Source organism: Mauremys mutica, chromosome 8, assembly GCF_020497125.1.
Source record: "Mauremys mutica isolate MM-2020 ecotype Southern chromosome 8, ASM2049712v1, whole genome shotgun sequence".
NCBI lineage: Eukaryota > Metazoa > Chordata > Testudines > Geoemydidae > Mauremys > Mauremys mutica.
The window spans coordinates 22,500,289-22,527,296 of record NC_059079.1 but is presented as its reverse complement, the minus strand read 5'-3'; the positions used below and the strand labels follow the sequence as shown (position 1 = coordinate 22,527,296).

Here is a 27,008-nt window from a genome sequence, read left to right as displayed (position 1 = left end):
CAAAGCTACCCTCCCCTGACATATATTTCCCTATGGCACTGAAATTAAATATAGACTATAATTTGGCATTTGAGAAGTGAAAGGGATGGTAGCCCTAATGGAAAAGCTAACAGCTTGGCTCTTCTGCAAGCCTCAAACTGCTGAATGAGCTTTAGAGTAGGCAGGGGTGGCTCTAGGTATTTTGCCGCCCCAAGCATGGCAGGCAGGTTGTCTTCGGCGGCTTGCCTGCAGGAGGTCCCCGGTCCCGCGGATTCGGCGGCCCGCCTGCGGGAGGTCTGCCAAAGCCGTGGGACCAGCGGACCCTGCACAGGCATGCCGCCGAAGGCAACCTGCCTGCCGCCCTTGCAGCGACTGGCAGAGCGCCCCCCGTGGCTTGCCGCCCCAAGCACGTGCTTGGTGTGCTGGTGTCTGGAGCCGTCCCTGAGGGTAGGGAAGGATGTGCCTCCCAAACAGCCTGGCCCTGCCCCCTATCCGACCTCCACCCACTTCCTGCCCTCCAACTGCCCGCCCCCCTCAGAATCCCCAACCCATCCTGCTCCTTGCCCCCTCACCATCCCCCAGAGACCCCCAACCACCACCTCGGGACCCCACCCCTGCTCCCTGTCTGCCCCAACCCCTATCCGCCCCCCCGATGAGTCTTGACAGACCGTCAGAACCCCCACGATCCAACCCCCCCATTCCCTGTCCCCAACCACCCCCCCAGCCTCTGCCCCCTCCCTGCCCCCGATCCAACCCCCCCAGCCCCAGCCCCTTACCCCGGCTCCCCCCTCACCCGAAGCCTCAGCGCATCGTATCCAGGATCGTCCCTGAACAGCAGAGCAGCGTGGCTCCGGCAGGGCCTGAGCTCCGCCCACTCAGAGCCGCATGGTAAGGGGGTGGGGCTGTGAGCTCCAGCAGGGCCTGAGCTCCCAGCCCCGCCCCCTCACACACAGCTCTGAGCGGGGAGGAGCTCAGGCCCCGCCAGAGCCACGCTGCTCAGGGACGGTCCTGGGTACGCTGAGGCTCCGGGAGAGGGGCGGAGGCAGGGGCGGGCCGGGGCGGGAGCCTCACCCGTTCTCTTGGGGGCCCCTGCAGAGCCCGGGCCAAATTGCCCCACTTGCCCCCGCCCTCTGGGCGGCCCTGACTGCAGCTGAGGGTTGTGTCTTTCAGCAGAGTGGTTGCTTGGTTTGCACTGCAGAGATAGATACATTTTAGTGGTGGATGATATGATCACTGTACATAGAGGACCTGATTCTCATTTATAGTAAAGTTCTTTAAACCATGTTAAAACTCTTTTACCATGCCAGGGCCTGAGTGTAAATGAGGCTCAGGCCTAGAGTCTAAGGCATTTTGTCATTTCATAAGTCTATGAAAAGTACTATTCTAAATGTATACTATTTTAAATTTTTACATATTTTGTCTGTTACATAGCAGGTCTTATGGGGGGTGGGGAATATGAATCATCCTCAGCTTAGGTCAGAATGGAAAACTCCATAAAACAGTGTGACTGTGATGACAAAGTGCAGTGAATTTTAAACACCCTGAGCTGAGGATTCTTCCTCAAGTGTTGTGATGAGTCAGACTCTTGAGGCCAAATTCAACCCTACTTTAAGCAAGTGGAATTCCACTGACACCAGCAAAATTGCTTCGTCTTAACTGGAGCTGAAATTAGCCCTTGAAGTTTTCGCTTCTGTTACAATACTTCTTGGTTCTGCTTATGAATCTATAAATGTTGATTTACAGAAGTCTTCTAAAAGCACTGCCCTAAGACTCTTGAGTGGCTTAACAAATGGACATAGTTAGGTTAGTGTCCTACACACAATTAGCATTTGGTTTCTCTTTAAAAAGTGTAACAAAATTAAACATTTAGTTTACAACAAATGTAGATGGATGCTAATAAAAAGTGATTTTAAGAATTAGAGAGAAAGACAGGAAAACTGCACTCATTTTCCTTAGCCTAACTGTAGCAGTGCAGTGCTCACCCCTGCCGCGCCTCCTGCTGGTTGTCTTTGGGAATTAGCTCTTTCCAGCACAAAGTGCCCTCTGCAGGCCGGTGTCCTGCTGCCGCTGCCCCCACCCCCCATGTCCCAGTGCCCCTTGTGTTTGGGGTGCTGCCTCCTGGCAGTACCCCCACTGTTTCTCCAGGTCTCCCCACTCAGGGGAACCCCCACCTCCTACCCCCGCCTTGCCTCAGTTATGGGCTACTGCCAGTCGCCATCTAGCCCCCGCTCACTGGGGCAGACTGCAGTGTAAAAGCCACTCATCATAGGCAAGGGGGGTTTGGACCTGCTGCCTCCTATCTCCCAGTACCTCTGTGGGCCTTGGACCAGGCCCTGCAGCCTGGAGCTCCCCTGGCCTTTCCCTAGTCCTGCTTCACTCCCAGTACCCTTTCTGCAGGCAGCCAAGCCTTGCTCTCTCCCAGCCTGGAAAAAGACTCCTTGGGCTTCTGACTCACAGCCTTTTTATACAGGCCAGCTGTGGCCTGCTTGGGGCATGGCCCAGCTGCAGCTGCTTCCCCAGTCAGCCATCCCCAGGCACAGCCCTCTCCAGAGCTACTTTTAACCCCTGTATTTTAGGAGTGGGGTAGTCACTCCACTACATAAACATTTACATTTTTAAGAGGTAAAAATAGTTTTCATTGCAAATGAACTATAACATAGTCTTTTTTCACAGTTAATTAAGATTGACATTTTATAGAATAATGCTAGAGGTGGACATTTTGTTGAGCACGTGTCATTTTTGACATTAGTACTGTTGGAGCCTGGTGTAAGATTGTACATAATTTTTTCAAATCCCTTAGAACATATGTATTTAATGTTTATACATATTGAAATAGTTCTTGTGATTAAGTCGTTATTACAGTCATCATTATTGCAGATGAGTCTACTTTTCAATAACATGGCTGCCTCCACCACTGGTTTCAGAAATACTGATTGTTTACAAAATATGTATTTCAGTTTATTCAGTGAGAATTGATTCTTACCCTGTGAATTTGCATACTCTGGGGGTGGGGAGAGAGGAATTTTCCTTTTAGAGGAAGGAGGAAATATTTCTCCAGTAAGGATTATAAAACTAATGGCTGTTTGAAACTGTTCAATCGTCTGGAATTTGGGGGAGCAGGATAAACTAATTATCACCCTGCTGTGCAATTTATGTGGCTATCATTTCCATATGTGTTGCAAACATACAGTAAAAGAAAATATTACAAAAACAACTTATTAACAAGAAAAGTTACTATTTGTTGTTTAATATCCTAATATTAAAAAATCTTACCAACAGCCTCATGAAAGGGACTGACTAGCAATGTAGTTGCTCTGGGAAACTCAGAATGTCATAATAAGATTCCAACCTTGATTAGGCTATTGAGAAGTCTCTGCTCTCTTTCCTGTACAACTTAACCAGAGAATCTAAACCACCAACATACCCAAGCCAGTGTAAACACTCAAGGTCAAATTTAGTCTTGGCTTGGTGTAAAAGAATGTAGCAACCATTGACCTTGTAGTGTTCAGGTTTGCTTTTCAGTCTCTGAATACTACTGCATCAGTTGGACTTAAACAAAAAGATGCTTTATACCATGCATCACTTAGTTGTTGTAGAGACACTGTGCACACATCTTCAAATTCAATGCCTATCAGCAGGACATGCTTTCTTTACTTTCATACCTTGTTATTCGGCATAGTGGTGATGCCCCACAAGTTTTACGGTGAGCATTTTGTAATGCTATTCCATATTTTCTTCCTTTTTGCCAAATCTTTTATTGAACTTTTAAAATGTCTTACTTCAAATTTATGATGATTTTTAATTCAAAAAATATGTACTGTATCTTATCAAGTTGTATTTAACTTTTGTTTTTAACTAGTTAAAATGTATTCTCAAATAAAAACATCCTTTATGAATGTAAGTTATGGCACCTATTAAATTGTCCAGGAGTTGTATTTTCTTAATACTGTGGAAGATTAGAACTGTGAAGTAAAATACTAATCTGATAATGTTAAGACTGCTCCAAAATAATCATACACATAAATTGTTATTTCTTGAAAGAGAAGGAATATTATAAGAATATGAACATGATGAAGGCAGACTTATCAATCTAATAAAGCAGTGAAGCAATAGTGCCAGAGTTCTGAACAAATGGTTTAAATTGAGAATAGCATCCTGTGGCTTTCAAAGGAAATATTAGTGATAATGGTGAAAATTTGCGAGTGTTTCAGAAGTAATCTAGGAAGCTAACTGGATCACATTAATAACTGATGAAACTCCAGGAGAAAGAATGAAACTCAAGTATTTATCTGCCGTCAGTCTGTTAATATAATGTAGAAATATGCAAGCATTTTGTCTGATTTTACAAAACCAGTGAAATAAATGCAATGCTACTGATAGGTGTTCTGTTACTGAAAGTGTTTTAAAGGCATAGGCACCTCCTTGCAGCTTGGATTTAGGCACCAATCTCTGAGAGAGGGGCATGACTTAGGACACACTTCTCTCATTTGCATCTCCCACTAGTTTAGGAGGCTCTCTGCCTAGTGTGTTGGCTTTTGTGGATAGCCTATGTCTCCCCATTAGTGCATAGGGAGCCTAGGCACTTAACTCAGGCTTTGTGGATTGTAGTGTTGTTCCTGTGATTTTCTAGGTGCATCTGGGCCTAATCCCTACAAGAAAGGACTCATGGCTCTAAAAGAGAAAAATGTTATCTGATAGCTGTTTCGCAGTGTACGTGAAATGAGTTTCAGTCCAATTTCCAGTTGGCTGGTATCTACATCATAAAATGCATCACCTCCTGTCACCTCCGTTAGTATCAATTGGCATCCTTGTGTGACAGTCTCAGCAAAAAAGCCAGAATGCAGTGGGCACAAAAACAAAAACAGCCTCTCACCCTAGAGTTGGAAACAGTAGGTCAAGGATTAGACGCATTTGCATGACAACGTGTCATGAGCTGCTACTGCATATCATGTACCAGTTCTGTGGATAAATAAAGGGTGTGAGCGTCAAATGTGTTTTAGAAGCAAGCACTGTATTCACTTAAAAAACTGAGAATATCATAAACTGTTCTTTAGGGCTCCTTGTTTGTTCACACAGCTAAAGATAAAGTGTCCTTGTCACTGAAATACTACAAAGGAATGCATCTTGGTATAACAGATGATGAGTGAAGAGTTGTTTAGACTAAAAACTGGGATTTTTTCCCAGGATTACAGAGGTGTGGGGTTGGAACAAGTATTCACCTCGCCAAGCAAATAGAGACTCTGCCTAGTAACAAATAGTCTTGCAAAAAAGGGGTAGCAGCCAACAAAAAAAGGAAGGATTTTTTTTTGTCAAATCAGTAAAAAAGTATATAGGATATCTAATTATTTATAGGAAAAAGTACTATATGCTGTATTTTTGCTACAAGTCTTCATTTTCTTGATTATAATGGCATGTTTAATTAAAATAAAAATTGTTTTGTTAACAGGTCTTATATATGAATAATTTTAAAAAGCTTCCTGTTTTATGTCTGAGAAGAAAAAAACAACCAGTTTTCTCCATTTCACCCACATTGAGGAAACAAGAAAAAATGAAAAAACTAGAGGAACAAAGAATTCCATTGAGGAAGGGTTAGTAATGTAATCTTTTTGTAATACTTTATACAATAAAAAAATCTAACTAACCATAAATGAGAAAAAGCTACTTGGAAAGATTTTAGCAACCATATTACAGTAACTCCTCACTTAACGTTGTAGTTATGTTCCTGAAAAATGCAACTTTAAGTGAAACGATGTTAAACAAATCCAACTTTCCCCATCAGTCCTCATCCTGAAAAGAAACCTGCACAACACTTTCAAAACACAAGCTTGGGAGCTTAAATTCATAACTTTGCTAGACACTAAAAATCATGGTCTTGATAAAGACACTGGATTTATGGTTTATTGCAACAATCTGCAACCCACCAACTCCCCTTTTTGTCCTGTGTCTGCAGAGGTGCTAATGGGCTACTTCAGATTGAATGATCCCTTAAAATATGTGCTAACTACTTATGCTAAACTATCTGTTTGATCGGGTATTTAGCTGTGACGCACTTAGGCTATGTCTACACTATGCAGCTTTTAGCAACAGGACTGTGTCGTTACCGCTGTACCGCTAAAAGGCACGCAGTGTAGTCACTGTTTATCATCTGTCCTGATGACAAAAACTTCTACTCCCAAAGAGCGGCGTTAGCTGTGTCGGCAGGAGAGCACTCCTACTAACAAAGTGCTGTTCCCACCGGTGCTTGTCGTCAGCAAAAAGTTTGTCTTTTGGGAGGTTTTTTTTTTAACACCTCTGAAAGACAAGCATTTTGTTGTTCAGTTGCCAGTAGACATAGCCATTGTGCCTTTCCCAGACCTTAACAAGAGCTCTGTGTAGCTTGAAAGCTTGTCTCTCTCACCAACATAAGTTGGTCCAATAAAAAATATTACCTCAACCACCTTGTCTCTCTTAATATCATAATATTTAATTTTTATTTGAATGGTGAAATTATGGAGAATATGGTGCCCTATAACATCAACAATTTTTATCTTCCTCAAACATAGGTTTTCAGGGGACTTTTTACTCAGTCTAATGTCAAGTTTGTAAATTATTTAAAGGACCTTGTCAGTACTTTTACTGGTTGCATTTTGAAGTGCTTCTTATTTTAATATAATTCATGATATTTAATTGTATTTCATTGCTCCCCAGTACAACCTACTGTTGCTATTAGTTATTCTGTTAATTCAAGTGATTAATTTAAGTTACAATTGGCTGTTCGCAATGTAGGCTGAGTGCTTTCGTAAGAGACTTGTGCAACCATAGTGGTGTGATCATTCCAGGAAATCAAAATAATGTCTATAACAACATCTTGTTACTGAACAAAGTCTTTAAAGCATTGTAGACATTTAAAAAATCGAGTATACATAAGGAGATGTTGACTCAGTAAGTGATGTGCTAACTAAACACAGGGGGCCACTCTATCTGCCTTATATGTATGTTGGGAGTCCCTCTTAACGATGAATAGAATGATTTCAAGAAAAGCATTTTTGAATTCCCACATACCTCAAAGAGTAAGAGAACATCCTAGTAGACATACTGAACTATTCCAGTTGACATAGTCAAAGGATTATTGTATTGAGGATGGCAGGGGGGAAAATATCTGAAATATGAGACATGAGCTTGATCAACATTGTTTGCCACAAATCTTAGGTAAAACTCATGTATTCTATCACTGACATGTAGTTATATACCCTTTTCAAAAGGAAACTTCATGTAAACCTTTCTCCAGTTTTCACCCACAAAAAAACGTTTTCAGCTTGAAAAGAGAGAATGTATATACGCTTCTTATATGATTATGATTAGAAAAATGATTCTGTAAAATGACATTTTGGTGTTTGATATTTATTCTTAAGTCACTCTGTAACAAAATTGCTCAATTTTCAAATCAAAACAAGATTTTTTAAACTGACAGCACTTCAAGTATCTTGAAATCAAGCCATTTTCTTTTTACCCTCATACATTGTCAACAATAAATATTCTATAGTCAGCATATGGCTTGTTTTGCATGATGATGCGTGAGGCAGAACAAAATATAGCATGCTCCTATGCAACTACGGCATATAGGCTTTGCAGTTCTTACAGTACTAAAACTTATTTTATTAGTAAATGAAGCAATGTGACTGGCACACATGTAAGAAGTGGATTTGATCAGAAAACAGGTAAAACAAAAAATCCTTTTGTGACCATGGCTATATTGCAAATGCAATTATTGCATAAAAATAACATTAAGACCTTAAATGAAAGCTACAAAGGCCAAAAAATTCACTTCATACTTCTTACTATGTTCCTTGGCACTGTAAAGCTCTGAGAGAAGTGCATGAGCTGAACATAGAATCATAGAACTGGAAGGGACCTTGAGAGGTCATGTAATCCAGTCCCCTGCACTCCAGGCAGGACTAAGTATTATCTAGACCATCCCTGACAGGTGTTTGTCCAACCTGCTCTTAAAAATCTCCAAAGATGGAGATTCCACAACCTCCCTAGGCAATTTATTTCAGTGTTTAACCACTCTGACAGTTAGGAGATTTTTCCTAATGTACAACCGAAACTGCCCTTGCTGCAAGTTAAGTCCATTGCTTCTTATCCTATCCTCAGAGGTTAAGAAGAACAATTTTTCTCCCTCCTTCTTGTAACAGCCTTTTATGTACTTGAAAACTGTTATCATGTCCCCTCTCAGTCTTCTCTTCTCCAGACTAAACCCATTTTTTTCAATCTTCCCTCATAGGTCATGTTTTCTAGACCTTTAATCATTTTTATTGCTCTTCTCTGGACTTTCTCCAATTTGTCCACATCTTTCCTGAAATGTGGCACCCAGCACTGGCACAATACTCCAGTTGAGGCCTAATCAGCTCGGAGTAGAGCAGAAGAATTACTTCTCATGTCTTGCTTGCAATACTCCTGCTAATACACCCCAGAATGATGTTTGGGTTTTTTGCAACATCATTACACTGTTGACTACTACTTACCTTGTGATCCACTATGACCCCAAGATCCCTTTCCACAGTACACCTTCCTAGGCAGTCATTTCCCATTTTGTATGTGTGCAACTGATGGTTCCTTCTTAAGTGGAGTACTTTGCATTTGTCCTTGTTGAATTTCATCCTATTTACTTCAGACCATTTCTCCAGTTTGTCTGGATCATTTTGAATTATAATCCTATCCTCCAAAGCACTTGCAATCCCTCCCAGCTTGGTATTGTCCGCAAACTTTGTAAGTGTACTCCTCTATGCCATTATCTAAATCATTGATGAAGATATTGAACAGAACTGGACCCAGAACTGATCCCTGCGGGACCCCACTCATTATGTCCTTCCAGCATGACTGTGAACCACTGATAACTACTCGCTGGGAATGATTTTCCAACCAGTTATTCACCCACCTTATAGTCGCTCCATCTATGTTGTATTTCATTAGTTTGTTTATGAGAAGGTCATGCGAGACAGTATCAAAAGCCTTACTAACATCAAGATATACCACATCTACCACTTCCCCCCATCCATAAGGCTTGTTACCTTGTCAAAGAAAGCTATCAGGTTGGTTTGACACGATTTGTTCTTGATAAATCCATGCTGTTATTTATCACATTATCTTCTAGGTGTTTGCAAATTGATTGCTTAATTATTTGCTCCATTATCTTTCTGGATACAGAAGTTAAGCTGACTGGTCTGTAATTCCATGGGTTGTCCTTATTTCCCTTTTTATAGATGGGCAATATATTTGACCTTTTCCAGTCTTCTGGAATCTCTCCTGTCTTCCATGACTTTTCAGAGATCATTGCTAATGGCTCAGATATCTCCTCAGTCAGCTTCTTGAGTATTCTAAGATGGATTTCATCAGGCCCTGGTGATTTGAAGACATCTGATTTCCATACCGAGATGTGGTCCTCAGGCCAAAAAGTTTGCCCATCCCTGCTCTACATTGTATTCATCCCAGGAGCACGTGAAATTAGATCTGACCACCTCTGAAGTCCTGGAGAATCCCTTGAAGAATTTTCTGCCTTACTGAGTGGGTTTTCATCATATACATGTTTAATTTTGTGTTTCATGTTTGTGTCACAGCTTGTTTGCGGTTTATTTAGTTACTCTGACTTTTTATAGCCAGTTGGTAGTGGTTCGGATTGAGTATGTTCCGAGAGAGTAGCTGGATTAAGTGACGTAGCCCCTGTGTACATAGACTAGGGGGAGAGGGCACAAATTTAAACTGATTAGTATGTGCAGCATAGGGTCGTGCCATTTGCAACAGATGAGGGAAGGGATAACACATGTACAAAAGCCAGTGTAGTGGGTTGTTGTGTCACTGCTAGGACTTGCATAGCCTATTACAAAATGGAACCTTTTGGAAACAGATGGATGCTTGCTCAGGTGAACTATTTCATGGGGAGGGTGGGTGTCCAGCTGAATAAACGACAGATCAAGAGAGTGTCATGATTTTTGCTGAAACCTGTGATGGCATGGGTCATCAAGGCACATGGGTCAGGCTGTAGTTCAACAAGGATCACTCTGTCTAATTTAGTTCAGTTGATTTGATTGAATTAGTTATTAAATAAAAGCGTATGCAAATTTGATACCATGTCACATATCTGCCCTCATTTACCATTTGCCACAAATATATCTCATCCCATCACTTCTTTCTACCCAGGCCATTCCCTTGGACACTTACTTGTTTTTGAACCTTCTCTTGAACAATAGTTCCCACTACATCCAAGTTACATCAGTGGAAAGTCCAAAAAAGTAGCAGAAAAAAACGTTAAAATCCTCACGAGGCCAGATAATCATTTATTTTATTTTTATTTGAATTTTCTTTTTTTCTTACTACCCAACAAAAAGAATATCCATGGCTTTGGAATATGCTTGAAATGAAAGTCATTTATGGTACTCAGACAAGCTTTAGCTTCATTTTGTGCTTTATTCTCTAAAATTGCCTTGTATACACCTCTCCTGTAAACATTTTCATATAAATAAAACCAATGACAATATTTGAACATGTATTATACTCAGAGTATAAAAGGGAGGAAGAATTTGTTGTGGACATGAATATAGAAGATGGAGTACTCAATTGAGGGGAAGGATAGCTCAGTGGTTTGAGCATTGGCCTGCTAAATCCAGCATTGTGAGTTCAATCCTTGAGGAAGCTATTTAGGAATCTGGGACAAAAATCTGTCTGGGGATTGGTCCTGCTTTGAGCAGGGGGTTAGACTAGATGACCTCCTAAGGTTTGTTCCAACCTTGATATTCTATGAATATGACTAATATTTAATTTTAAAAGACACAGTGAAATAGAGGTTGAGCAAGGGATATATTTTTTAAAATGGGAATAAAAATTGGTATTATTTCTAATAATATTATTTAACTGTTACGTTATTTTATGCTGTGATTTTTTAATGTCAGTAGGTTAAAAAATTCTGCCTTTAAAAAGATAGCAGGTATAGAAACTTGTGAAACTTTCAAAAATATCATAATTTTCTTTTGATAAATAATAGAGCAGGGTGCTGATCTAAAACTTATTCAAGTAAATTGAAAGATTCTGATTGAATTCATTGAGGGGTTGGATGAGGCTCCAGCAAGAATAGTAGCTGATTTTTAACCTGGCACTTACTACTATTATTATTAAATATTTTAAAACTTTTGCACAGCCATTTTGGCACAGTAAAAAGCAGTCTATTAGACTTAACTCTGAGGCTTTGCTTGTCATTATTAGGTGTGTTGAACAAGCAAATTTTGGCATATGATAATACTGTACTGATATTACAAGATAATTTAAATTCTTATTTCAAAGTAAGATAATATTTAATTCAAACTCACAAGAGGATAGAGTGACTTAAATAGGACATTTATCATCAGTAGATATTAAAATCTAATAAAGAATCTGAAATAATAAGAAATAGTAACTTTTTATAATCAAATACGCATCACAGATTAAATATTGCATTCTTTGTATTGTAGGTTTCTTGGACCTGGAGAAACCTAATATGGAGGAGCAGGTAGGAACTAAATTTAGGCTTTCAGTTTGTACAGCTGCTTTTCATTCAGTGAAGGATAAGCTGATATTTCAAAAGAAAGAGGAAGAAATTTGGCATGCTGTACACCCGTTTCATTCTCTTGTTCATCCTGCTCCACAGCTTAAAGCTGTGAATCACCCAGTAAGTATAGAGAAGAGGATTTTTGCTAGAATGTATGGATCTGTAAGACTTGGACCATTTTATGTTATTGATAAAGCCTACAGGGAGAGTAAGAGATGCGAGATCCAAACTAAAAAGATATGTGGGGTTATGCAGATGCAAATAGCCAAAGGCAAAGCTGACTACTGTATTAAGGGTTTTCTTGAGGAGAAAAAGAATGGTGTTCAGAAAAGATGCAAAGAAGAAGACATTAGAATTCAAGAAGCTTTAAAACAACATCAATTGAGAAGATCAGGATTTATTGAAAAAGTAAGGCAAAGGCATGCTTGGTTTTTAGAAACCAAGAACCAAAAAGCATCAGAGTATTCATTAATTCAAGACTTCAGCATTCAGCATGCTTCTTTGACACAGAGTTTGTTTAGACTTGACAGATTGAGGAAAAGTGAGGAAACCATAAAGGAAAGAAAGAACATTGTTATGGAAAACAAAGAAGATATGGAAAAATGGAAGGAGCTGGTTAAAAATTTTCAGGAGCAGAGGTATGTTTCTCTTAATACTCAGTATTATAATATGAATGCTGGATTGGATGTGGATCATTTTTTTAGATTGAAATGCATCCATATTTTAGAATGTTTGGGATTTTTTTTGTAGAATAAGCAAAAACACAAATAAATCACATCGTTGCTCAGTTCCAAAAACAGATCAATTATCAGAGTTACAGTATTGTAAACAAAGTGTTCCTCTAGAAGTGGAACCACAAAATCAAGAGGAACTTTAAGTACATCCTTAATACCTCTCAGCCAATCCTGTCCCTTGCACCAAATCTCAGTACAAGTGCTAGGTACATGTCCTGGGTACTTGGGAAGGTGGGTTGACCTCAGGCCTGAAGTGGCCTGTATAGTGATTTGTTTGCCTCCCATAGGGAAAATCCAACAGATCCACAAAGTAGTGGAATTCAGAACCACCTTCCTCAGCTCACCCAACTCTGCAGCAGCGTGGAAGTGCCCTATGTGCATCGCCTTCCATGGCTAAGGAGGACAGGGCAGGATTTGTCCATTTACATAAAGTGAGGACAGTGACCATAATCACATTTCAATACTAATGTGACTTTTTTAAGGGAAAATTCCACAAATAAAACATTGGGGTTTGTTTTTGCCCATAAAATAAAGCAGACAGTACATTATTCTTACTATGCAGCATCACTTGTGCTGGATTATACTGCCAAAAGTCCATAGAAAGCAAACAAAAAGCATCAAAGTATTCATTAGTTCAAGACTTCAGCATTGTGGTTAAGATTTCTCATTCTTTCCTCTGAGACTTTGCATAGTAGAAAATATATGCTTGCTTAATTATGCCCTGTTCAGATAAGACACAACAGCAACCTTTTTGTCTTACGATGCAGTGTCTTTGTGTGTAGCACAATGCCATATTATTTTTACTAAGCAGAGTCAGATTGTAATGAGTGCTGCAAATAAATCTTCAACAGTTTTATCACCCAAGACAATTTTGGGGCAAAAATTGAATCGAGGATGCCAGTGCATTCATTAGAATTCAGCTTGAAACAATTTGAAATAGTTGAGCCTTGAGCCATGAAAGTTAGGATTTTGAAAATGTATGGGGAAAGTAAATTCTATTGTGCAATATAACTATTCTGCCCACATACTAACTACATTTTTCAGGCAATTACATTATCTATATTAAAGTAATTTTTTCCAAATCCCTAAAGACACCCATTCACATTAAAGCATAGCTCTGCTCTGAAAAATGACTTGTGAGGGTCAATGTTTGTTAGCTTCCAATGACATCCATATGAAATATGCTTAATTTACAGTAAAAATGTTTTTCTCTAAATACAAACACAACCTCCAATCTGAGAGGCGAGTGAGCCAATTTCCATCTTTACCACAAACAAAAGTTCTGCAATCCGTATTAAGTCCTTAGTTGCACCCGTGTAACCTTATTGTCTCAAATTATGCCATTAGTGACAGCTGAGCAATTCCATTGTCTTCAATGGGTTTGCACTTGTGTAACTGATTGGAAATTTAGTAAATGATTCTGTTGATGATGCACAAAATGGAATAGAATCTAGCTCTCTCCCTCTTAGTTATTGGCTCTGCCATGCTAAGGGGAATAAAAAGTAATCATGGAATGAAAAGACCATATCTGTTCTACAGAACGATCTGGACTGCTTGGTAAAATGGGCTCACTTGAACAACATGCATTTTAATATAACCACTATGTACACCTAAGAACAAAGAGGTATAGGTCACACTTACATGATGGGGGACTGGATTCTGGAGAGCAGTGACTCAGAAAATGACTTCAAGGTACCCAATGGATCATGAGCTCCAAGGATGATTCAAGGTTTGGAAAACCTGCCTTACAGTGAGAGGTTAAAGAAGCTAAGTCTATTTATTTTATCCAAGAGAAGATTGAGGTAACTTGATCATGGTTTGTAAGTACCTATATGTGGGGAAGATTTCTGATCAAGCTCTTTAATCTAGCAGACAAAGATAAACTAGATCTAGTGTCTGGAAGCTGATGCTAGACAAATTCAGACTAGAAATAAGATACAGCTTTTTAACAGTTAGATTAATTTGCCATTGAAACAACTTACTTAGGGATGTAGTGGATTCTCCATCACATGAAGTCTTTATATCAAGACTGGATGCCTATGCTCTAGATCGGACAGAAATTATGGGCTTGATACAGAAATTACTGGATGAAAATTTATTGTGTGGTGCAGGAGATCAGATTAGATGATCATAATTGTCCCTTCTGGCTGTCAAACCTGTGAATCAGTAAATGCTTATTTTTATCTCTAAAGTTAGCAGATGTGATTCTGATTACACATAAGAAGTAGATCTGGTGGTGTCATTTTATTACTCAGCCAAAGAGGTAGTTCATGGCCCAAATTTGGTCCTTCTGATACCCTGGCAAAACCCAGTCACAGAACACATACAGTACCATCTAGGCAGTAGTCTGCACTTCACTCAGGACTGACCTCTTGGTACCGACTTTTGTGCACAAGGTGCTGATGACCCTGGCACCCATGACGTCGGTGTTGACCGCTATGATACAGATTCTCCCACCACTGATTTCTCAGCACCAATGTTGTTTTTGGTACTCAGTGATGTTGCAATGACAGTACAACCTGAATCACCACAATTGTCCTCAGCTGTGGGACTGCCCTGCACTTAAGTATCAACTACCAGTAATGTTATGGTATTAGTGAACTCTTCAGCTCCAGTGGTGGAAGGCTGGGGAAACTTAAGCTCACCCTAGAATTCTGAATAGGGTAAACCCACCATTAGAAGAGGAGTACTCATTTTCTTCCTACCCTTCTGAGTATAGTAAGGAGGGAGGTATCCTCCACCTGCTCATCTTGTTCCTAATTCGTCTGATCCCTGCTGATCTGACAGGGAATCTAAGAGCTGTCACTATAGCCACAGACCTATGAGATCTTGGAGAGAGCACATACCTCTCTGGCCCCAGCCTTTTACCCCTAACTAGTGTTACATCTCCTTCTTTTATGAAACTTTGTAGAGTTGGTCAAGAGGAGACACTGCCACAGGCTCTCACTGTACCACAGGAAGAACAGGAAAGTGATGAAGAACATCTGCTGAGGAAAAGTGTTCCATCCCAACAAATAGCTCCTCTTCCTCACTGGATGAGGATCTGAGTTGCCAAGGAAGAAGGGCAATACAGAAGGCCCTCTACCTTTTCCTCCTCTACTCCACACTGTGTCTATCTCATAATAGCAAATTTTATGGCATCAAAGCCATAAATAGCCTTTGAACATTATATAGTCTTACCATCCCCACCCCTTAGGCAGCCACCAGGGCCGGCTCCAGGCATCAGCTTAGCAAGCAGGTGCTTGGGGCGGCCACTCTGGAGAGGAGCAGCAGGTACAGCTATTCGGCAGCAATTTGGCGGAGGGTCCCTCACTCCCGGTCGGAGCGAAGGACCCCCCGCTGAATTGCCGCAGATCGCGATCGTGGCTTTTTTTTTTATTTTTTGGCTGCTTGGGGCAGCAAAACCCCTGGAGCCGGCCCTGGCAGCCACTGTTTTATTATTGAGAGGCCTGGAATGGAATTACCTCAAACCACACCATTTTAGAGATTGTCAGTATGGGGTATTCTATTCAGTCCCCGTCCCTTCCTAGCCCAACTCCTTCCTTGTCCCTCTTTAAGGATCCCTCTCATAAGATGTTGTTAAGACAAGTAGTGGACTCTCTTCTGAATCTTGGAGTAGTGGAAGATGTGCCCCTGGAGGTCAGAGGGATGGGGCCTTACTTTCTTTATTTTCTAACTTGGAAGAAGAAAGATCTGGAATCCAATCCTGGATTTGAGATATCTCAACAAGTCAAAGTAGGAAAAAATCAGTGGTTTGGGTTTTTTTTTTTAATTTAAACTTGATTTTTTATTGAAAATATATAGTTTTTTAAAATAAAATATTTAAAATTAACTGAAATTATGACAACCTATATTAAGGACTAAACTTATTATAAACTATTACAATTATTTAAATTAATTTTAAAATAATATCAAGCAGTCCATGTTTGTTGTCAAGTTTTAAAGAAAGTCAAACCTCCAAACTAGTGGAGGTCAATAGCTAAGCACCTGAAAGCCGAGTTTGTTAAAGTGCGAAACCACCTTTTGACAGCAGAGGCTGCTACTACAGGTACAGAGAGAATATTTTCTTCAATTCAGTTTATTTAGTTAGCTCAGTTCAATGACTAGAACATTCAGAGATAAGAAACCAATTGGGAATTGAAAAAGCAGGAACACTTGTTTTTCTTTTTGTTAAACTTTTTTTCTTATGTGTCTAGCATAGTTGGATAATGCTACCAAAATAATAAAAAGACCATTTTAAAATTCTGTTTTGGTTCACTTTTAACTGAATTCTAATGTCCATAAAAATAGAGCTTGACACAAATCACAGGAAAAATTAATGATCATTAGCAAATGACAAATGCATCACTGACCATTTTCTAACATAATAGAAATGTAAAAATTAAGAAAGTGAATAAATGTAAATTGTCATCTAATTATGTAAATAAATAGTATAGGTAGATATAATGTATGCTTTAACAAAAAGAAGCACCAAATTTAGCATAAATGCTATTTTGAGTTGCAAATCAACATGTTTTAAAGGTTACCAGCCAGTGAGAATCAACCTTTCTTTAAGAAATAACTAAAAAGTACAAATGCAAAACAAGATTAAAGTTGATTACTTATATCAAGGTTTCCTGCTTGCTGATTTAAGCCATGATTAAAATTGGTTATTTAAATCACTGATTTAAATCAATCCACCTGCAACAGGTTCATCTGTCATTTCAAATGCAGTATGATAATGTTGGCCTCTATAATCCAATTATTAAATTCCCAAATCCCTAGGCCTGCTTCCTGGCTCACTATTTTACAAGACATTTACTTTATTTATCAGTTCAACTGACACACAGAAAATACCTGAGATTCCAAGTGGGAGCATCTACCAGTATAGAGTTCTGCTCTTTGTCTTTCATCAGCACCAAAGGTATTCACCAAGTGATTGGCAGTTGTGGTGGCTCACAGGAGACAAGGGATCCAGGTATATCTGTACATTAACAATTAACTCATTTGAGGAAAATCACCACAGCAGGTGAACTATTCAGTTCACCTAATTCCACATCTTTCCACTACTCTGAGTCTCAGGATCACACTGTTGCCAATGCAGAGAACAGTTCATGAGGCAGTGCTAAATTCCACACCAGCAAGGGCTTATCTACCACAGGAAAGATTCAAGACCATGGTAAGTTTCATCAGCAGCTTACATGCTTATCCAGAAACATCTATGAGAGTATGCCTCAGGCTTTTGGATGTGGCCTCATAAAGTAACAGTGGTTCTTCAAGAAGTGTTGTCCACATGGATTTCATGACTCTTTCCTTGCTACTGTGGAGTCCTATGCCATCTGGATTCTGTATTGGCAAAGGAACTGAAGGACAATTGAGCATGCTTGTCCCTTGTTATAAATTCTCCGTTCAAGATTTGTATAGGCAAAACTCCCACTGCTTTCAAGAGGAATTTTGCCTAAGTAAGGATTTCAGGATTGGGCCTTCAATTAATACTAAGATAAGTAATTATGTTGTTTCTTAGATCGGATTTGGGGTTTTTGCTTTGTTTTTATTTGTTTTGGTGGAATGTTTTTTCTGTACAGCAGTGAAAAAAGAGATCTACATTGTGTGTGGACTGGGGCACCTACTTTATGCACTATACCTAGAGGCTTAATTGATTTATTTTTTACATTTCCATAAAAATATCCTGGCCTCTTTTGAAAGCTAAGTTGTCTACTGATGTTCAGTTTGATGAAATGCACTATGGCCAAATTATAAACGACATAAATTGGTTGATAATAGATATAGTTGGAGACTTTTAACCACACCTATACTGCTTAATCAAGTTTAAAAACTAGAGCACAATGCAACATTCTAAATAAGTGCAAGTTTTAATAGTTTGACCATGAGGATTCCTCATGAACAGGACAATACCTACTCTTTTTGAGTGTCTTTTTAATTTCTGATGGTAGAATCCCTCCACTGGCATAAAATCCAAATAAAGGGGCTCTATGCAAGTGAAGTGCAGTAAGGTTTAAGAAGATGAAATCCATAATTTGCAGCTAGTGAGTGATGCTATTGCAGTCTTTGTGGTTACTGTTCCTATGGCTGGAATAGTTAGTCAGTTAGTCACAGCCACTTTGTGCTCCTGGTGTTCAGTGCTGGGACTGTTTATAAGTGTGAATCCTGTGGCACCATTCCTGGCCTACCAATGTCATAGCATTCTGTACCAGCCTGTGGAATTGGCACAGAGACCCTCTCCATGGCTGTCATCCCTGTGCACAGCCCCCTCTGTGGTGTCTTTGCTCCTGTGCAGAATTTAAGTCATGCAGAGCAGTGGTTCTCAACCTACTGTATCCCTTTCAGCTCACTTTAAAACTACGGTACTTGCTTACAAAATCAGACACAAAAATACAAAAGTGTCACAGCACATTATTACTGAAAAGCTGCTTATTTTCTCATTTTTTACAATATAATAAATAAATATAAATATTGTACTTCCATTTCAGTATGATACTTGAGCCTGTTTTTCACTTGTGAGCCCTGCCATGCTGGGAGGCAATGAAGTGACAGCAACAATTAAGTTTTTCTCCACGTTGAGTCTATTCCTACTCTCTGGGCCAGCATTAGGGGGTCACAAGCAGGGCAGTTCCCCAGGGCACCATGCCACAGGGAGCCCTGCAAAGCTAAGTTGCTCGGGCTTTGGCTTCAACCCGGTTGGCAGGGCTCGGGCTTCAGCTTTCTGCCCTGGGCCCCAGCATGTCTAACTCTGGCCTTGGCGACCCCATAAAAATGAATTCACGACCCACTTTGTGGTTGTGACCCAGTTTGAGAAACCCTGATATAGTTTATACTGTTCTATATACAAGTTATTGTCTATGTGAAATCTTAGTTTGTACTAACATTGCTAGTGCTTTTTATACAGCCTTTTGCAAAACAAGGCAAATATCTAGGTGAATTGATATACTTCCTGGAACATCCTTTGAGAACCCCTTGTGCAGGGGGCCTTGTGATAGTCCTCTGCACTGTAGGCAAACTTCAGCCTACAGGAGCAAAAATTATTCCTACGGCCTGTCTAAATTATATATAAATTAATTACTGTGGGAAAGGAGGTGAAAGAAGAGGAGCATGGATATAGTACAGTGGTCCTCAAACTTTTGTACTGGTGACCCCTTTCACACAGTAAGCCTCTGAGTGTGACCCCCGTTATAAATTAAAAACACTTTTAAAATATATTTAACACCATTATAAACGCTGGAGGCAAAGCGGGGTTTGGGGTGGAGGCTGACAGCTCACGACCCCCCATGTAATAACCTCACAACCCCCGAGGGGTCCCGACCCCCAGTTTGAGAATCATTGGTGTGGTGTGTCAAATTCCAAATCTAGGAGAAATTTTCATTAAAATGAATTTAATTAATCTAACTTAATTGGAGAACAAAGAAGCTAGACACAGTTGTAAAATATAAAGAAGAAGCCAAGAGCATATACGTATGAAAGAGTCTAACTTTTAGAGACAAGACTTTTATCAGGAAATTTGCTCAGCTGATTTGTGAATGGTAAACCATGGCTGCAAGTTGTATGAATAAGACTGAAGTCTCTTCCTTTTATTTTTCTCCAGGCAATTGATGTTACAAAAAGAAAACTTAGTAGAAAAAGTAGTTCTGGGTTCCATTGTTTCTCAAAAGGCTAGTGAGAGATTACAGCAAGCCAAGGCAAAAGTTGCAGCTGTAAAGGATCATCAAGCCAATATGAACAGTATGATCAGACTGCCATTAAGCGGCAGTGCAATAAAGCATGTATAATAAACTCCAATGTTTAAAATGCTAACTTGCAACATTGTAAGTGAATATAACCCAAACCGTGTCTTTTTATTTGAATGCTAAATGTGGAAGTCTATACTCTCATCACTTAAACTGAACTTCCAGGCCTTCATTTAAGAAAAAAAACATAATGAAGAGAGACAGTTATGTGTGTTTACTTCTAGAATGTATAAAAGTGTAATGCTAAGTGTACTTTCAACCGTGGTCTTATTTTAAAAAAAATCAACATTTACTATTAGATACCACACTCTAGTGTATGATGTAGCTCAGTATTTTCCTAACCTTAGAAGTGACTGTGATATTTCAGATTGCATTGTGTGGCAATTGGTGGTAAATGTTTACTTTAAAATGGCGAGGACTACAAGTGTGCATACAGTTATCATCTGTACTTACTCTGAAAACTAAATTATTCAGTGCGACAAAAATAATAGGGTTTTTATGGTTGCTAATGTACCAAATAGCAAGAGTGCAATTAAAATTTTGACTACAGTTATTGCAGACAGTGCTGCTGAAGCTTTGCATCAGTGCTGCCTCAGTAAATGTATACATACAACAATGCCATAAGCATTTAGCTCTATTTGGAATGTATTTTCTGTTTCATTCTGGCAACCCCTGGTGCATTTTTTCCTAGCTGCTAACTTTCATTAGCACGCTGTGTACTTTGATTCTTCTCATTAGCTGCTTTCGTACATGTAATTAATTATGTTTCTAGTTTATTCTACTTACATTCTTTTATACATAGTTCTATGTATGTGTGCATGTCTATATAAAATATGAACGACAAAGTGGGTGAGGTAATATCTTTTATTGGACCAAGAGAGAAGATCTCTCACCAACAGAAGATATTACCTCACCCACCTTGTCTCTCTAATATCCTGGGACCAACACGGAAACAACTACACTGCATATATAAAATATAGTCATTTTATTATTATTATAATTATATCTTTCTTGTGCCAGCGTTGGCACGCAGGGCGGAAACTAGTTTCTTCCAGTACTCTCTTATTTGCTGCTGCTTCTGCACTTTGATGTGGCTGTTGGTCCCAAGCCTGGATAAAGTTGGGAGGATTGATAACACAGCTAACCACCTAGCCTCATTTTAAAAAAAAAAGTCACTGGTTAAAGAAACAGAATCAGGCTACCATTCTGATAAAAATGGCTACTCAGTAGGGAACACTGCTGATCCTTCATGCTACATGGTAGTAAAAGCCAGTTTTGGGAAGTCAGGATCCCGAAAACTTTGATATAGCAGCAAGAAAACACTTTAAAGTTGTTCTTTGGAAAGTGAGAACAATGTTTCAGACATAAATAGTCTCACAGGTCATGAGGGAGATAAATAACTATAAACTTTAGTATATTAATTTCTCTAAATAAATATCTTGTGGGTAGGTCCCTGTCCGAACTAGATTGCGGTTCGTTAAAGCTTGGTATTGAGTGAGGAAAAACAGGCAGGACCAGAATAACAGTGAAAAGCCAAGTGGCTGCGTTTATTTGGGGGATAATTACAACTTGGGCCGGGGGAGTAGGCAACTTTGGCTGGGATGGTATCAAAATTACAAACACACCCCAAAACACAGTAATAAAACACTTTATACTGCTCACCAGACCACACCAAATAGGCAGACACACCAATCACACAAGATGGGAATCGGGTTCGTCAGGGCGGTGCCCGGTGCAACACAGAGAAAGAGACCCACGGGCCACTGCCTCAGCCACCCTTGCTTTCACACTAAGGGTAACCCAGAGTGTGGTGCGGCTGCAGCTGGGCAGATTCCACTCATACAGACCGCGGGGACAGGAAACCCTTGGTCAGCTAATCTCCAGGTGGAGATAGCTCCCAGATTCATTCACTCCGGACAAAGACAGAGCAGTGATTCATACGCATAAAACAGTTTGCAATTAACAATTCAATAACAAATAGAACAATTATACAAGCTAGCTAAGCAATTGTGCAATTTTGAGCTCACTAATACAATCCTGATATCCTGAGTAGATATTTGGTACCAAGTTAGGGAGGGGAAAAAACAAGAGGCTAGATAAGCTAACTGTCAGATATTAAAATGCAAATACCGCACTCCAGGCGCAGCTGACCAGCAGAACAGACACCAGAAGCATGACGAGCTGACAGGAATCGGGTCCAAATGACAACGAATCCAAACGATACGACACGAGTGCACTTTACCGGGAGGAGAACCTGGCCGAAAGAGTGATCAGGTCCTTCAGCTAACACGCGGATGCTCCACACAAATTTTGGGGGGAAACCTAGTTTTATAGAAAGGTCTCACTCCCTCGTGTCAGCATCTGATTGGCTCCCTGGTCCCTCCTCCCTTCAGGCTTCGAGCTGTTGCCACCCCACGTCGGAAGGATTTGCACACGGCACACTGGAGTTGACACGTAAACAAGCTTGACCCTTAGATGACTGGGTCCAAAAAGAGCGGGAAAGTGAGTCGCTGGGCAGAATTAACCTGACCTCCAGACGACTGACCCAAAAAAACAGGTTGCCGGGCAGAATCAGGCCTTCACACACAGAACTAGCCTGACCTTTAAATGGCCCAGCAGGAGAGAGAAAAAAAACAAAAACACAGGAGAGCATACACAGCTAGTGTTGCTGGGCAGGATTGAGTCTCTGCCCTCTCCTATACAACAAGAACTTGGTCCAAGATGGAGGCTGCCTTGTCCTTTTAACAAGACAAGATGGCCGTGGACCGACAATTGGCCATACAGAGCCATAACTATGTATCGGATTGCGACAGTCCCCTAAAACAAAATCATTATGATTGCTTAAAAAAAAGACAACCTCCTTACTCTACCATTGTTTACTATGTGAAGTTATGCAGTTTTCTTTCATTCTCTTCTCTCTTTCATTCATTCCACGTGATATTTCCTATTGCCAATTTGATTCTTCCTTTAGTTGTGCATAGGCCACAGCCATATAGAAACAATCTTTTTTAATACTCAGGTGTTAACTGGTAAGATAGAGCAGAAGGGCACTATCATGCCCTTATGTTCTTATGTATGAACACGCTTTGAGCTAGTCCAGTTACAAAAGGGCTAGATCAAAGCGTTCTAATGAACTGTTTGTGGCAGCAGAGTGCACAGTGACCATTAGATCATGGCAGACAAGTGAAGAGTAGATTCACACCCCAGCTCCCCACAATCTAGTTGTTTGTGTCGACAAGCCAGAAGTGTCCAATACTCTTGTGTGACTGTACATGAGTACTAGCTAGGGCTGTGATCTCTTAAGCTAAACAGGATGAGCCATAGTCAATTCTTATATGGGAGAGTGATGAGGCAGAGAGGCCCTATAGCAGCAGAGAAGGGGTTAATGAGAGCTGTTGCTCTCTGCTAGCCCTGCCTCACTATACCTGCAGCCAATGCCAAGCCTTGAAGAAAAATAAAAAGAGAGAACTCGGCTGTTCTGGCTGGGAAGGAGCTCTACCTCTCTGCCTGAAAGGAACTTTGCTTGCAAACTGTTTAGGAAAGGAAGGAACTTTGAAAGGAAAGGAACTTTGCTTGCAGAGTTGTGTAGAGAGGCCCCCAGAAGACAGGGGGATGGCCTAGTATTGAGTTACATTTGCTTTTTGCTGTAGAACAGCCTTTCTCAAACTTTAGCAACCTGAGGACCCCCATTTTGATTTAAAAATTTTCAGAGACCTCCAATCCCCCGCTCAGCCGCAGGCCCCGCCCCAACTCCACCCCCTCCTCCAAAGCCCCACCCCTGTCCCACCTATTCCCATCCTGTTCCGCCCCTGCCCCTCCTCTTCCTTGTCCCCTCCCCTGAGCATGTCCCATCACCGCTCCTCCCCCTTCCTCCCAGCGCCTCCAGATTTTTCTGGATCTGTGCTCAACTGAACAGCTGTTCCCCAGCATGCAGGAGGCACTGGGAGGGAGGGGGAGGAGTTGATCAGTGAGACCGGTGGCCTTAGACGTGATTCCGCTCCCTCTCCCAAGCGCACCACATCCCCGCTCCTCCTCCTCCCTCCCAGCGCCTCCTGCACCCCACGGAACAGCTGTACCCTGGTGTGCAAGAAGCACTGGGAAGGAAGGTGAGGAGTTGAGTTGATCAGCGGGGCCCTGGAGTACTGTGGGCCCCAGTTTGAGAAATGCTGTTGTAGAACATTTTTGCAGCAGAGCCCCTCAGCCACACCCACAAGGAGCTAATGCTAAAGGAAGAATTAGCTGTTGGGGCAGAGCCCATCTCAGTGGATATTAGAAATGGAGAATTCTTCCCACCCAGGAAGACCTGTGTTGACAACAGGCTGCCCAGAAGTTCCACAAGGACGCTCTGCTCCTGCCACACCGCAACAGGGGGACTTCCAAGGAAAACCTAAGGTGCAGTAGGAAGTGGTGCCAGCATTTATGTAAGTCCCACTTTTTTCTCTGAGACTGGCTGGTCTAGCTGCCCAGTATCTTGTTAGGGGTTGTTGGATGGAAGGGCCATCTTTTGGATGACACGTAAAGGAAAGCTCCCAACAATGTAATGTAAAAAAAGATCTAGACAATTTATAGTAATTCTAACTCCATATTTGGCTACAGTTTGTTGGGGGGAGGAGAGGGAAGCTATTCTTGTATAACCCCAAACTTGTAAATATTTATGCATATGGTTATCTTTAAAGTTAAGTATGTGTGTGTTTGGCAGAGAGTGGGATGAGGGTACGTGTGTGTGTGTGTGTGGGGGGAATGAGGGGATGAGTGGTTGGGTGATAGCAAACTGTTTAGGGATCCTTTATAAATGCAGGCATCCATTAAGACAAAATCCTTGGGGATCTGGAGTCTGAGTCAGAATCAGATCAGGAGGCATTGGGACAGCGCAGTTGTTTGCTTTGACTAGCCATTTAACTGGGATAGACTGCGTGGGTTGATTCTTTGATGAATAAGACCATGATCTCAGCAACAGAAGAAAGAAACATTGAGTGGTGCTGGGAGAGTCTGTGACTGGTGGTATTTTTCTGGATCTGTGCTCAACTTTGCTTTAATTTGTCCCAATATAAGTGGGATTAATTCTGAACTAATTGCAAGCACTTGTCTTTCAGTCTCATACTTTGCAACCCACCTGTGATTTGGGGGTAGCTTGTATATTTTATTCCTTATATAATATAGAAATCCTCTCTAAGCCTTCTTAATAAAAGGCCAAATTTCAAGTAGTCTTAAATTTTGTACACCCATTTCCTGAGGCTACTTGAAAATTTGTCCTTGAATAGAATGTTTTTGAAATCATGATGCTCAGTAGCATCAGTTAATTAATTAGCAGAACACAGAAACCATCCACACACACTGGCAGTTATAGAACACAGAAATCATCCCAAATAGGCAGTTACAGAAAACTGAGATTCAAATTGTTTATAAAAGTCATGTTTTAAACAATTTTAAAAATAATTTTGCAAGCATTTAAACAGTACTTGAAACTTCTAAACTTTGGTTAGTAACTAGTAGAAAGTAATATCTGTAATTTACTGGAGAGAAAAAAGCAAGTGAAATACCCAACCTAAGAAAAATGGTCATTTTTGCAGGAGTGTAGAATTAACTGATTAGGATAGAAACATTTCATCATATCTGCTGTTCAGCTTTTACAGCAATTTTAGACATTTATGTAAAATTTAAGTAGCCTGTCTCTGATAGTGTTTTCACTCTTTGATGTGGTATAACAGTTTTCGTTCATCTTTCTTCATTCGTCTAGATTATTTTCTTAGGCAAACAATATTTCTAATTTGTGTCTTCTGATCTGCTCAGTGTGTACGGCCATGTGTTGAGTTAAAATTGCTAATGAATCCCATAAGGAGAAGATATATTAAATCACAAGTATATTAAAACCTTGTCATAAATAAAAACATGAGAAGGTCTGTCTCTAAAACAGTGTTTCTCAAACTGGGGTTGCTGCTTGTGTAGGGAAAGCCCCTGATAGGCTGGGCCAGTTTGTTTACCTGCCCCGTCCTCAGGTCCAGCCGATCGTGGTTCCCACTCACCGCAGTTTGATGCTCCAGGCCAATGGGAGCTGCTGGAAGCGGCACGGGCTGAGGGACTTACTGGCCGCCGCTTCCAGCAGCTCCCATTGGCCTGCAGCAGCGAACCGCAGCGATCGGCTGGACCTGTGGACGGGGCAGGTAAACAAACCAGCCAAGCCTGCCAGGGGCTTTCCCTACACAAGCAGCGACCCCAGTTTGAGAAACACTGCCATAGAGGATACAAGGAGTATGGCCTTCTGATTCCATGGATGACTGAGATCAGTGGGAAAAAGGAAGCACCCACTCTGTGGCAAACTGTCTCTCTCCACTGCTCTTGATGTCCCTGCTCCACCCTGGTAGGATAGTTCTATAAGCAACTGGCTTGATCACCCTCCCCTATGCTTCTGCTGTACTCTTTCTCTATGAGGGGACATTAGCATATAGGATGATTTAGTATATGTCTGTGTCTGTATGAGACTATAATCTCCACTTTGTTTGGAGAGTGTCATTTTGATTGTACAATTGTACTGTGCCTTCCTTTTTACCTCCATCTTGGACTGGGATATCTTGAAGTATTGACAGAGGGTGAACAGTGCAGAGCAACTAAGGGTCATTAACCTTGAGAGTCTCCTATTCAAATAGAAGCATCCATAGACAATGAGTTAAGTACCATCCAGAGAAACCCTTTCTCCCAGGTGGCCTTGTACCAAGCAGTGGCTAGTCTAATGAGGGACTGTAAGCAGCTCAGATTGGTCACCTGAGAAAGGGGACAGCAACTTTATAAAAGATGGACTCTCTCAATAACCATTTTAGAGAAAAATGAACAGAAGCAGGTAAGAGAAGAAGGAAGAGAGGTGGGTCTTAAGACCCTGAAAATACACTGTCCACATCCGAAAGGGCTCTTGGAGGGGAAGCTGAGGCAGGGATTTAGAGCATAGGTTCTGTTCTTTTTGTTTCTTAGCACAGTATATATCTAATGCTGCCTAAGAATTGAGTGTGAGAGCTAGAAATTCCT

General features: G+C 40.8%; 1 protein-coding gene across 15 annotated transcripts in view; it reads left to right on the top strand.

Annotated features, from left to right (window-relative positions):
• Positions 1-27,008, top strand: part of LRRIQ3 (leucine rich repeats and IQ motif containing 3) — a 205,226-nt gene that overhangs the window by 49,031 nt on the left and 129,187 nt on the right. For 12 of the 15 annotated variants that reach the window (XM_045026618.1, XM_045026616.1, XM_045026615.1 and 9 more), the window contains 2 exons: positions 5,426-5,567; positions 11,460-12,174. In XM_045026618.1, the coding sequence (XP_044882553.1) occupies positions 5,426-5,567; positions 11,460-12,174 (857 nt within the window). Of the gene's footprint in view, positions 1-5,425; positions 5,568-11,459; positions 12,175-15,181; positions 15,457-17,083; positions 20,148-27,008 lie in introns of those variants that run through there. The other 3 variants (XM_045026612.1, XM_045026611.1, XM_045026613.1) reach the window with 3 other exon arrangements.